The sequence below is a fragment of the Leptodactylus fuscus genome, chromosome 1, assembly GCF_031893055.1.
Source record: "Leptodactylus fuscus isolate aLepFus1 chromosome 1, aLepFus1.hap2, whole genome shotgun sequence".
Lineage (NCBI taxonomy): Eukaryota > Metazoa > Chordata > Amphibia > Anura > Leptodactylidae > Leptodactylus > Leptodactylus fuscus.
The window spans coordinates 126,731,856-126,745,022 of NC_134265.1; the positions used below are offsets into that span (position 1 = coordinate 126,731,856).

At 41.3% G+C, this 13,167-nt stretch overlaps 1 protein-coding gene across 1 annotated transcript in view; it reads left to right on the forward strand.

The window, feature by feature from the left end:
* The first annotated feature begins 48 nt into the window (after window positions 1-48).
* POLE (DNA polymerase epsilon, catalytic subunit) overlaps window positions 49-13,167 on the forward strand; it is a 55,132-nt gene continuing 42,013 nt past the window's right edge. Inside the window, exons 1-10 of the mRNA XM_075276674.1 lie at window positions 49-129; window positions 1,814-1,949; window positions 4,585-4,665; window positions 7,121-7,165; window positions 7,291-7,383; window positions 7,842-7,996; window positions 9,708-9,849; window positions 10,511-10,591; window positions 10,749-10,856; window positions 11,486-11,596. Of these exons, the coding sequence (XP_075132775.1) occupies window positions 68-129; window positions 1,814-1,949; window positions 4,585-4,665; window positions 7,121-7,165; window positions 7,291-7,383; window positions 7,842-7,996; window positions 9,708-9,849; window positions 10,511-10,591; window positions 10,749-10,856; window positions 11,486-11,596 (1,014 nt within the window). The 5' untranslated portion in view covers window positions 49-67. The remainder of the gene's footprint in view (window positions 130-1,813; window positions 1,950-4,584; window positions 4,666-7,120; window positions 7,166-7,290; window positions 7,384-7,841; window positions 7,997-9,707; window positions 9,850-10,510; window positions 10,592-10,748; window positions 10,857-11,485; window positions 11,597-13,167) is intronic.

Sequence of the window (13,167 nt, forward strand, 5' to 3'; positions counted from 1 at the left end):
GGGGCGGAGTTATACTCTGCTGCTGGCGGGAGTTGCTTGGCGCGGGAAGTCCGGACTTGGTGCTGGAATGGTGCTGCAGAACAGCGGAAAGCGGAGAGAGGAACCTCGGGGAGACGGGGAAGGCCAGCAGTGAGTAATACGGATAGGGTGCTGTTCACATGACCGCTACATTCAATGCCAGTATCTTACATATATATATTTAGGTAGACTGGGTAAGAAGACACTTACCAATGATTCCCCCCTGTTGGCCGGCTCTGGGTTTATATTTGGCCATATTTTCATGTTCCACTTGTGATATGTCTGTGTTCACATTCACAGTTTAGGGTAGGTTGACACTATGCCCTCATCCCCCTGTTACTGTCCATTGCCGTCATTCTACGACGGATGACCACAGCAGACATTAATAACAGTAGTGTGAACACAGTCATACTTGTGTTTTCACAATGCCACCTTTTGATTTTGGTGTCCAGGGATAGTGCTGGCAATCATGTCCTGTGAAATAGTGGCATATAATCATTTAGACATCATTTGTACTGAAAATCCGGTGTAAATGATGGTTGAGGACAGCCACCCCATCCACAGGCTTATACCATTAATGGCATGTCCAGTACTGCACCTACTGAGGGCTGCTACATTAGCCTCTGCAGATCTCTTGTGAATGTTATAGAAGAGCTTGATGTCCAATAAAAACCGCAGAATGAAAAGTTCTCTGCACATTGCTGGCGCCAGATATGCCATATCATAAGTCACATCCATGCAGGCCAAGGCCAATATGATCACATTAGATCCCTAATATTGAACAAACACTGAATATCAACTGCTTCTTCCACTCTCTAAGAATGTGGGTTTGATCTTCATGATGAGATTGCCTTTTGTAAGAATTATAGCTGGCATTTTTCTGCATGTAAAAGTAGGGTGACGTTACACTCCTCAGTCCGCTTGGCATATTTAAAGAGGACCTTTTATATCCTCACAGATGTGCAGTATTACATTCTGCTAGGTAGCCAACAGTACACTGAAGTCAGCTTTTCCTCTATGCACCCCAGTGCTGGAAATATTGGCGCCACTGTCAGAAAGGCGGGCCGTATAGCCTAGGGTCATCACCAGGCTGTGAGGTACACCTCCACACAGTATTCTTCCATAGCGTTATAATGTTAGGGGGTGTTCCTCACAGCCCATCAATGACGCTAGGTTGTAAGGCCTGTCTTTCTCACAGTGGAGAGATATCGGTGCCAAAACTCACAGCACCAATATCTCCAGCTCCCAGGCTCCTACCAGGAAAGCGAACGGAACAAAAAAGGGGAAAAATGGGAAAGTAGCACTCAGTATAATTAAACATATGAACTGAACACCGGTATGTAAATATAAAATTTTTTTGAGATATTATTTAAAAAAAAACATATAGGCCTAGACAACAATAGAAAATGAAACAAACAATATACCGGTAAACAAGCTGGCATATTAAACCACAAAAGAAAAGGTTATTGCTATAGAATTGTCTACGTGACATCCCAAAACAGAGTATAGAAAAAGTATAGCATAGGATTGTGTGGTCTTTACATACGTATAAATACTAAGTAGTGCATAGGACAAGACTCCTCCTGTTAAGTTAGTATAGAAACACCAAAGAAGGTGGGGATGCACATACCCATGTAAGAAGGATCCAGACCTCCACCTGCTGACGCCATCTGACATGTTTTGTTGCTATGCCTTCGTCAATTTGCTTCTTGATATACATATGTGTGTGTGTGTGTGTATATGTGTATATATATATATATATATATATATAATTTTTTTTTACTTTGGCATTTAGGGATGACTTTTCATCAGGTTCAGCTGCTAAGAGACTGGAACGCAGCCAGTGGACTGATAAAATTGATGCTCAGTATGGCTTTGAGAGGATTAAGGAACCTGGGGAGAAAACAGGATGGCTGCTTAACATGCATCCGGTAAGTTTGGCCATTTATCATGCTTCAAACCACATAGCTGCTGCATCTGCTATATAGCCTTTCTGACCCACGTCTATGACCTCTCACTTTAGCCAGCCTATACCCTGCCTTATCCAAAAAAGAAATTATCTACTGCACACTCTTGATTCAGTGATGAATAAACAAATACATTTATTGTGAAGTTAACAGAGGTTGATGCGCCATGGAAAAAACAGTATTCAGGTATAAATCAAATATTGAACCAATGTTAAGCAGGGATATTTCAGTCTAATGACCTTCATCATGCCAGATCCGAGTTGTCGAAAAACTTTTCATCTCGTCAATGTGTGAAGTACAACGCCATAGAGGCTCTTTGTACGTCACACGTTGACGAGATCTGGCATGATGAAGGTCATTAGACCGAAACGTCCCTGCTTAACATTGGATCCATTTTTCATTTATACCTAAATGCCATTTTTTCATGGCGCATCAACCTATGTTACCTTCACAATAAATGTATTTGTTTATTCATCACTGAATCAAGAGTGTGCAGCAGATAATGTCTTTTTTGGATACTGACATTGTCAGAGGACCCATTTTTTGCTTGCACCTCTAACCAACATATGAGTGTGCGGTTCCACTGCTTCTTACATTAGGTATACCCTGCTTTACACTGTTGAGAGCAATAGTCAATAAATAAATCTGTGAATTGGTCTATTCCTTTTGGAGGAGGTGTTCTGTCTGAAAATCTGCCTTATGTTCATCAAAAACCATGAGAAGCCCCCAAACGGACACTTAAGGACAGGCACGGAGTGCAAAAGAACGCACCCCATCGCCATTTAATTGAATGAAAAGTGTCACGGACACAGCTAGTGTCCGCTTCTAATGTCCGTGCAAGATTTTGAACGGACACTAGCAGCGGACACTACCTGTCGGACAATGATGGTATTGTGAACGCTCCCTAACCTGGCAGAGTTAGAGATGGAGGAACAGCAACAGCAGTCTTATTTGTTTACTTATTTATATATTTATTTATTTTCCTTACGCAATGTGCCATTCATAAGATCATAATTGGGGCATTTTATCTTTACTTGACTGCTGGGTCAGGTTTTATATACATAGTTACATTTATGGGCGACTTTAGATATTAATCTTTAATTTCGTGTTTTTGTTTAAGAAGTGGGGGGAAAAATTAAGTTCAGTAAGCCGACACTGAAGGAGTCAGATCTGTTTGACACAGGCTTCCTTTTGCTATCATCCATCTATTGACCTCAATGAAGAACTGTTGATCATAGCCAGTGGCTGAAGGAGAATGTCTGGCTGGAATAGATCGCAGGCTGAACCACTCTGATAGAGGGTGTGCCGCTGCACATAAAGTGGTCGTATTGTGTATAGGGCATAAATGTCCTTTACAAGACGTGGATAAGTGTCTGGCCAATAGGGGCCCATACACTAGGTCCAACAGAGATCAGAGAATGAAAGTCCCTCTAAAACATACTTATATATGTAGCACCAGTGTGCCAGTATCCCACACTGGCACCACATTCACAAGAAGGCTTCAGAAGGCCTTTTGGTCCCACGTTCAACTGATTTCTGGGACAATTAGCAGTCTTGCCCTCTGTGATCAGATACATCAGTTTATATCCTTCTAGCTGTGCATTTTGTGATTCAGACATAGCTAATTCATTTTTTAATTTTTTTTACTTTTATATGTATTATAGTAAGAGGTAGAGGAGAATTGGCTCTTCACGTTTTATTTTTTTAATATATTTTTAGAAACTTAAATTTTTTATTTATATATTTGTAATCACTTCTACTGTAGACTCCAATACTAGAGTATTGCAGCCTATGGTGAAATTGTTGCATAACTACCAAAGTTTGCGACAGGTAGGGCTCAATAGTTATACATTATGTCAAGTACAAGAGTTATCAAAGAGGTTTGGGGGGAGGGAGCAATGTAAACTCTCACGTTCCGCAATCACGTTAGACCACTGAGGTGTTATGTACCTTCGATCAGACATCAGGCACTACTGCCTGGATTCTCCTGGGTTTAACAGCAGAGACCCCACAACAATGGCACCCGTTCAGCTCGCAGCTCCTGATACAGGTGCCATGTTCAAAGGCCGGCATCCACCATGCAATTACGGTGGATGTCAGATAATTCAAATTAGGATTCTGATGATTAGATAATTTGATTAATCACCCAGTTCTAATGACTTCTGTAGCTGTATACACTATGCCCATTTAGTGCTTTGTACACACTAATTTGGAAGGTAGGGCCCTGTCCTCTCTTGGAAGTCCAGCTGTCACCGATGGCCAACTCCCGCTTCTTCAGCCACACAATCCCATTCAACTGCTAACACCACAAGGACTTCCAGGTATGTCTTTGCAGAGTTACTGAACTGTCACCCAGACTTAAAAAGTCATTGGGGAAATAGTTTAAGGCATTTGGGATTGAATGGGACTGAGCTGCAAATGGGCCACTTGACTGATGAACACATTGACACGTGGCCTGTGAAGCAAAAATCAATATTGATTCCAACAGCTAATTTGTGAGTGTCCCACATGTCCAAATGATGTTATCATTCTTATAAGCACAAAACCCAACTTTAATTTTTCAATTTGATTCATTTATTATTATTTTTTTATTAATTAGACTGAAATTCTTGATGAAGACAAGCGTCTTGTGAGTTCCGTAGACTATTACTTCATACAGGAAGATGGGAGTAGGTTCAAGGTAAGCAATAAAGCCTCTTTGCATAAATTGAAGAACACTGACTATTTCAGGAATAATATTCTGAGCAGCATACAACCCAATTCAGATGAATTGTTACCATGTAGAGATGGTAAGATCACAAGAAGGAGTGGCTAAAACATAACTTTTAATAAATATAATTACCGTATTTTTCGGACTATAAGACGCACCTAGGTTTTAGAGGAGGAAAATAGGGAAAAAAAATTTTGAAGCAAAAACTGGTAAAATATTTAATATATGGGAGTTGTAGTTTTGCAACAGCTGCAAGGCCACATTGACAGGTGACCCTGCAGCTGTACGGGGATGCATAGAGCGTTTTTTTTGCGGGGCCAGAAGTACTTTTTAGTTATACCATTTTGGGGGATATCTATTGCTTAGATCACCTTGTATTGAAAAAAAAAAACAGGAGGTGATTTAGAACTTTTATTTATTTCATATTTTTAAAGCTTTTTTTTTTTTTTTTTACTATTTTATTCCCCCCCGGGGGCTTGAACCTGCGGTCACTTGATCGCAAGTCCCATAGACGGCAATACAACTGTATTGCCGTCTATGGGACATTCTGTGTATTAGTATTACGGCTGGTCATAGACCCAGCCGCAATACTAATATATAGCAGTGACAGGCCCGGGAGCCTCATTAGGCTCCCAGCTGTCACCCGAATAGGTCAGCTCCTGCGATATCGCCGCGCAGGAGCCGGCCTGCAACTTTACAGGTACGGGGCCGGTGGGGACCGGCCCCGGGGGAGAAGGGGCTACGGATACTGACCCGGCATCCGCTGTACTAGAGAGGCGGATGCCGGGGAGGGATAGACGCCGGGGCCTGAGACATCGCTACGATCCTCTGCCCTGCATGAAGCCAGCGGCGGGGGGACAGAGGAGCGGAATAGCATCACTCCTCCCGCTGCTGGCTTCATGCAGGGCAGAGGAACGCAGCGATGTCTCAGGCCCCGGCACCTGTAATGGCGTCTATTACTTGCCGGCTTCCGCCTCTCTATTACAGCGGATGCCAGGCGCCACCTTCAGACTATAAGACGCACCCTTCTTTTCCCCAAAAATTTTTGGGAAAAAAAAGTGCGTCTTATAGTCCGAAAAATACGGTAAAACTGGGTCAAGAATTTATGAATATGTCACTAGGCTCTTATAAATTTCTGGAGCAATGAATAAAACAGAAACTTATCAGAGCCTTGTGACATATTCACCATTATATTTATTAAAAGTTATGTTTAATCATTCCTTTCTGTAATCAGATTTTCTCCTGAGTGACTATCCCACTTGTAGAGATGTCAGTTTTCTCTTGGAGCCATACTTTATTTACTCAACTGACTTCTTTGTAAAAGGGAGGGATTCAAGTCAAAGACCTGTATTATTGTGAAGCGCTTCATTATATGTCATTATGTTATATCTATTTTATTTTTTTACTATATTGAAAAATTTTGCTTTTCAATACAAGGGCATCCTTCCAATGAAAGTGCTCAGTATGAATATTTAATGTCCCAGAGTCTATTTTTTTTTATAATTCTGGCACATGGCTGAGGTTCTTCTTTTGGTTTGTATGCCTGCCTGCTACCTTTTCAGCCGTGCCTTGGTTTACAACTGTAAAGGCAGAATACAAACCTAAGCCTCGGTATAAGTCTATGCCCACACTGATCTTATTAATATCTGTTGCGGTTATCAGTCATAGGATGACCTAAACAGACATTAAAGGGGTTATTCAGCTTCTGAAAATTAACTGCGAATACTTCCACAGCAGCAAAATCTGCAAAAAAAAAAAGCAGTAAAATATGCAATGAAAAAAGCTGCATTTCTGTAACGTGCCTTAGGTTAAGGCCCCAAGGGATGTCCCGCAGCAAAAAAGCGCTGCAGGAAAATCCGTAGTGGCAGAAAGTTCACAGAGGTTTCCTCTGCGGTCTGTCTGTTTCAGTTATACCTATTGGGAAAACACCAATGTTTCTGTAGGTATAATTGACATGCTGCGATTTCTAAAAATGCGCCGGTTTTGGAAATCGCGTCGTGTCCGCACCGCGATTTTTACCGCAAAATGGGCATGGGATTTGCTAGAGTCTAGAGATGAGCGATCAGCCGATCCGAACAGCACGCTCCATAGAAATGAATGGATGCACCTGGTACTTCCGCTTTGACGGCGGCCGGCCGCTTAACCCCCCGTGTGCCGGCTACATCCATTCATTTCTATGCGAGCGTGCTGTTCGGATCTGCTGATCCGAACAGTACTCGCTCATCTCTACTAGAGTCCAATCCACTTTGCCCTGACTGTAAAACGCCGCAATTTTTCCTGCAACGTTTACGTCCCGTGGGGCCCCAACCTTAAAATGTGTTTTGAGGCTTGTTTCAACATAAACCTCTAAATAAACTACAATGTGTAAACCCCTCCCAGTTGATTAATCTATGACACCACCTTCAACCATTTTACTTTCTTGTAGGTTGCTCTACCGTATAAGCCGTATTTCTATGTGGCCACAAAAAAGGTAACTTAATTTATTTCTACCATTATATGCTGTTTATGTAAGTTTCTATTTCCCTGTCATGTTGTATGATTTTTCATCTTCTGTCATTCTTTTGTTGTCATTACCTTATTTTTATGTTTTACCAGGGATGTGAGAGGGAAGTCTCTTCTTTTCTTTCTAAGAAGTTTCAAGGAAAGATAGCAAAATTGGAAACTATACCCAAGGAAGATCTTGATCTGGTCAGTAAACTGGAACTGTTTTGTTTGGGTTTTTTTGTAATTGTAATCTGTTTTATTGTCTGCCATTTTAAAGCAAAATGGGGTCTCTAAGCCACTTTGCTAAGGCTGATTTTTACCTGATATTTCATTCCTGTGGAGGAGGCTGCTTTCCTATGACACAGCAGTGATCCTAAGGCCGCGGAATCCACGTGAAAATAGGAGCATGTTGCTTTTTTTTCCCACTAGCTGAAAAAAATCACTAGCAAAAACTGCAAGTGACTCCCTTCGAAATAAATGGGAGGCATTTTTTCAGGCAAATTTTGAGGCGTATTCCACTTCAAAATCCGCCTGCAAAAAAACTCTGTGTAAACATACCCTAAGAATACATCCACATCCAATCTTGCCAATGTTGTTGTTTTTTCTCTATTTGTTTATTCTCATTGGACTTTCTGTTCTGAATTGCTATATTTGTTTTGCAGCCAAACCATCTGGTGGGACTGAAAAGACAGTATATCAAATTATCTTTTCATTCTGTGGATGATCTAGTAAAGGTTAGGAAAGAGATCTCTCCAGCTGTGCGAAAGAACAAGGAGCGGGATAATGCCAGTGATACATACACTGCTATGCTTTCCAGGTATTGACATGTGAGCTAGTTTGAGGTTTTACACACCTATACTGAAGATCTCAAAACGGTTTCCTTTTCTTTTTCATAGAACACATGAAATATCAAGCATAACCTCTTTACATCCTCAAGTATTCCCAGGTTATTTAGCCTATGTTACATGTACCCTGGGAGTATACACTTTGTCTCTAAAAGGCGGTGAAGCTGTATTCTCATCTTAGGGGGCGTTCACACTACCGTCTGTGTCCGATAGATAGTGTCCGCTCCTAGTGTCCGTTCAAAATCTCGCATGGACATTAGGAGCGGACACTAGCTGTGTCCGTGACACTTGTCATTCATTTAAATGGCGATCGGGTGCGTTCTTTTGCACTCCATACCCTCCCTTCACTGTCCGCATGTAAAGATGTAGGTAGGTTTTTTCTGTCCGCTTGAAAAGTCGGACATCTTTACAAGCAGACAGTGAAGGAAGGGCACGGAGTGCAAAAGAACGCACCCGATCGCCATTTAAATGAATGACAAGTGTCACGGACACAGCTAGTGTCCGCTCCTAATGTCCGTGCGAGATTTTGAATGGAAACTAGGAGCGGACACTACCTGTCGGACACTGACGGTAGTGTGAATGCCCCCTTAGTTATGCAGCAGAGCTGTTTGTGCTATTCTGTTTGCATAACTTCTGATTACTTCTAGACTTGTGGAAACTCTGTAGTACTGCAGCATTTGGCTGTTTCTGTAACTTCTGGTCAACTCAGTTGGATTGAGACGTGGGTATTCTCATCTACCCTTGAAAGGCTGAGATAAGAATATGTCTTAAGGCTGAGGCCCCACATTGCGGAAACACAGCTTTTTTTTGTTGCAGGTTTTTGAGCCAAAGCCTGGTATGGCTACAAACGATGCTGGAAATATGCAGGCAGCACTTATACTTCAACTTTTTGCCTAATCTACTCCTAGCTTTGGCTCGAAAAACCGCACCAAAATCTGCAAACAAAAATCTGTGTTTCCGCAATGTTAGGACTTAGCCTTAAGGCTCAGTCTGCGCTTTTTAAAGTGAGTCTATCATTGCTCCCAACTCCCATAGTGCTATATATGTTGTTAGCAGAATAAAAACCATAACTTTCTTAAGTTTCAGAGCTCCAGGGATGCATTGAAAAAAATCACTTTTATTGTTTAGTCTAGTGAGGTTCTTGGAGTACTGGGGGATTTTTCTTCTATTACTGAGCACTGCAGTATCATCGCTAAACACGCCCATCCTGCATTCACCTCCTCCCCCTGGGCAGTGTGAGGACCAACTGACACTGGAAAGATCAACATACCCTTCCCAGGGGGAGGATCTAAATGTAGGATGGGCGTGTTTAGTGATGATACAGCAGTGCTTAGTAATAGGAGAAAACTCCCCCTGTGCGCCAAGATCCTCATTTGAATAAAAGTGATTTTTCTCCGCATCCTTGAGGCTCTGAAATTTAAGAAAGTTATGGTTTTTATTCTGCTAATAGTACTATGGACAGTACTATGGGAGTGTTTTAAAGTATCTGGGGGCAAGGATCTATTCCCTTTAACAGGTGCAGCAAAGTGTATGTTCATAACCTTTTGGGTAACTGGAGGTAGTTTATTTCAGTAAAGGGTTATTGACTTAGAAATATAGAGAAGCTCTTATTTAGATGATGCAAGCAATGAAAAATCTGGGTGTTTATAGTGGGTTTAGTCTCATTATTGTGTTTTGTTGCAGTGCTTTGACTGGAAACCATTTGGCTCCTGAGGAAGAAGGGCCTTCTAAGAAGATATCTGATCAGATGGAGAACTTAATTGATATGAGAGAATATGATGTTCCCTACCATGTGCGGCTTTCCATTGATCTTAAAATCCATGTGGTAAGTACAATGTTATTGTCAGTCCATTTAATTTCTGATTAAAAGTTCCCCAGTGTATAGCTTTGTCATGGACAGATATTGACCTACATAGAAGCAGTGGCTCGTCTGCAAGTATTTAGCAAAGTCTGTACTTTTCAGTCTTTATTCTTTTGCGTCTTGTAATGACCTGTTGTCTGAATACAATGAAATGGAGTGATTTGCAGTTAATATGTATTATTCACATTGCCATACCAGTTTTTAGACAAGAAATTTAAGGGTTTATCCGGTTTCTAATATGGATGGGACGAGCCTTCAATGGGATAACACTGCGATACCTACACACATTGAAACAGTTTGTATGGCAAGTGAACAGCACGGCTCCTGGGATGTATCATTACCGAGAACTGCACTGTCTTTGTGCAGGCCAAACTACACATCAGTTAGCAAAGGCAACTTTGTGGGCATTAAGTGGTGGTGGTTAGCCTAGGAAAGTGAGCCTCATCTTTATTGCTGCATGCTGGCGGACTTTATTTTTTTTTGTTTGTTGGTTTCATATACTCAAGTAGGGAATTGAGTGGCCACAGTGCAATGTAGGTTGTGCCGTCTTCACCTGTATTGTAATTTCAGTTTTGAAATACTTAGCTATGAACACCTTTAAAATATTTTTTTTTTGTGCCATCAGGCTCACTGGTATAACATTCGATATCGTGGAAGCACTTTACCTCCAGAAATCATTAGACGTGATGACCTTGTGGAAAGGCCAGTAAGTTGTTTTTATTTTATTTTTTATTTATTTTTTATGGTTCCTAGCATAAATATGGTTCTACAGCACAAGTTCTGAGCAGAATATTTTATTTATTTATATATTTTCTTAAATGTATACTTTAATAACCTATTTAAGCTCTCTCACGTATGATTAGGATCCGGTGGTTTTAGCTTTTGACATTGAAACCACAAAGCTGCCACTCAAGTTTCCAGATGCTGAAACTGACCAGATTATGATGATCTCCTACATGATTGATGGCCAGGTCAGTTTTATACTGTTCTGAATTCCTTTTCTTTCTGTACATTTTACTCTTCTAAGATATTCAATGATGTAGATCTATTATGAGAACTTGAATTCACTGTCCCTCTCTGAGTGAAAAGCTGACCGTGCTTATGTAGATCTTTGCATTCATTTCTATGAGTCCTGAAAATAGCCGGGCCACATTTACGCTGGGTTCACACCAGCACCTGATCTCCGTTTTTTTTTTTTTTTTTTGTTTTTTTTTAACCAAACACAAAGTTCTGCATGTCCGACTTTGTGTCCGGTTAAAAAAACCTGTTTCTCCGCGGAGAGCACAAAACGTTCATGGCCGGACACTTTCCAAACCCATTCAAATGAATGGGTTTGAAAAATGAGTGCAGGTTTCTGTCTTTGGTCCAGTTTCGGGCAGGAAATGGAAACCTCTAAAACAGGGACCCAGGGCGCAGGTGTGAACCCGCCCTTAGCTGTTTTCAAAACGTCTATAGAGGTGAATGGAGAAAGTTGCACATTCACAGCCTCCTCTCCTCTTATAGTGCCCACAACATCATGTGGGATTTGCACGTATTGGATATTTGACCACATTGTTCCGTGTTTCTTAATAAGTATACTATAAATCATTTCATGTTTTAGGGTTATCTAATCACAAACCGGGAGATTGTGTCTGAAGACATTGAAGATTTTGAATTCACCCCTAAACCAGAATATGAGGGTCCTTTTTGTATTTTCAATGAGCCAGATGAGGTAAATATAATTTACTTCTTGAAACGTATGACATGTTGACATAGGTTTGTGCTGAACCACCAGTGGTTGCTACAATAGAAACGGCGAGACCTTGTTTTGTTTTGTTTAGAAGTCCTTTTTATTTTATTTTTTTTTTTGTTGTTAAATTCTCTGGGTATAGTGTTGTACTTCCCATACACTTGAATGGCTCTGTGTTACACATTGATGAACACATAAATAGAAAAACTATTTAGACACACATTTATTTGGATGCATTACATTTTTTATTGCAATAGTTATCCAATCGTCTATCATGGGAAAAATAAGGTTACATTACCACATTTTCAACATTAGAAGTTTATTGAAAGTTTTACAAATTTTTACAAAACCGGGGAAAAATAAAAAGGTGGGGGGAAGGGGGGGGATAATAAACAAAGGAATCAAATAAAGGCGGAACGTAGGGGTGAAGGGAGGGGGCGGGGGGAAAAAAAAAAAAAAAGGGGGGTTACAAGGTGAAAAACCAATAAAGAAAAACAACAAACCAAAACAGGCAAATGCTCTGGCGCAGCAGAGCTGAAGAACAAAGCACATTCCAAAATTCTCAGAGTAAATGGAAATCAAGTATCATAGGGAGTAGGAACACGTTGAGCAGACAAAACGCACAGGGGGACACTACACAGGGGACACAGAAGGGAAGAGGGAACGGAAGTCGGCAGAATAGTAAAAATGGTTCCAAAGGGCCCAAGTCTGACGATGCTTAGTATCATCCTGTCGGAGCTCAGCAACCAGGGTCTCCATCGTTCGAAGAGCTAGCACTTCATTCAGCCAGCAAATGAGCGAGGGAGGGGTCGTGGACTTCCACAACCTGGGAATGACAGAGCGCGCTGCCACCAACAAAAATCCGAGAAGTCTACGGGTAGGTTTAGAAAACGTCCGGGAGAACAGGGAAAGAAGAAGCGGGGCCGGGTCGTCCTCCAAGTCAATCCCCGTCACCTGCCGAATAACCTGCCTGACCCCAGTCCAAAAAGGGCGTAATAGAGGACACCCCCACCAAACGTGTGCCATCGTGCCGCGGTCGGATAGACATCTCCAGCACCTACCAGAGGTGGAGGGGTAGATATCATGCAAGAGGGCTGGAACTCGATACCATCTGGAAAGTATCTTAAAATTGGTCTCCTGCGCCCTGCATGATATAGAGAAAGTATGACATGCACGGAATGCCGAAGACCACACATCAGGAGGGAATGAGGTCCCCAGTTCTCTCTCCCACCCACCAGTAAATGACGGAAGCGAATCCACATTTTCATGTGCAGTTTTACTGTTTCAGTTTTTCTTAAAGGCTGTTGTTGGAAAGTATGACATTATGAAATAGGCCTTGCTGCTGCTTGAAATAATGAGATAAAATAAATAGCAAAGAATGAAAGGGCACTCCTAAGTGAACAAAAATAATAAACCTTTAAATCGCTAAACATCATGTGCCTTATAACTATGACTGAGAATTTTACTAAGCCACTCAGAAATATCAACATATATGAAAACAAAAACCAAACAAGGTGAGATTAGAGGAAAATATTATGAAAATCACAACTTTA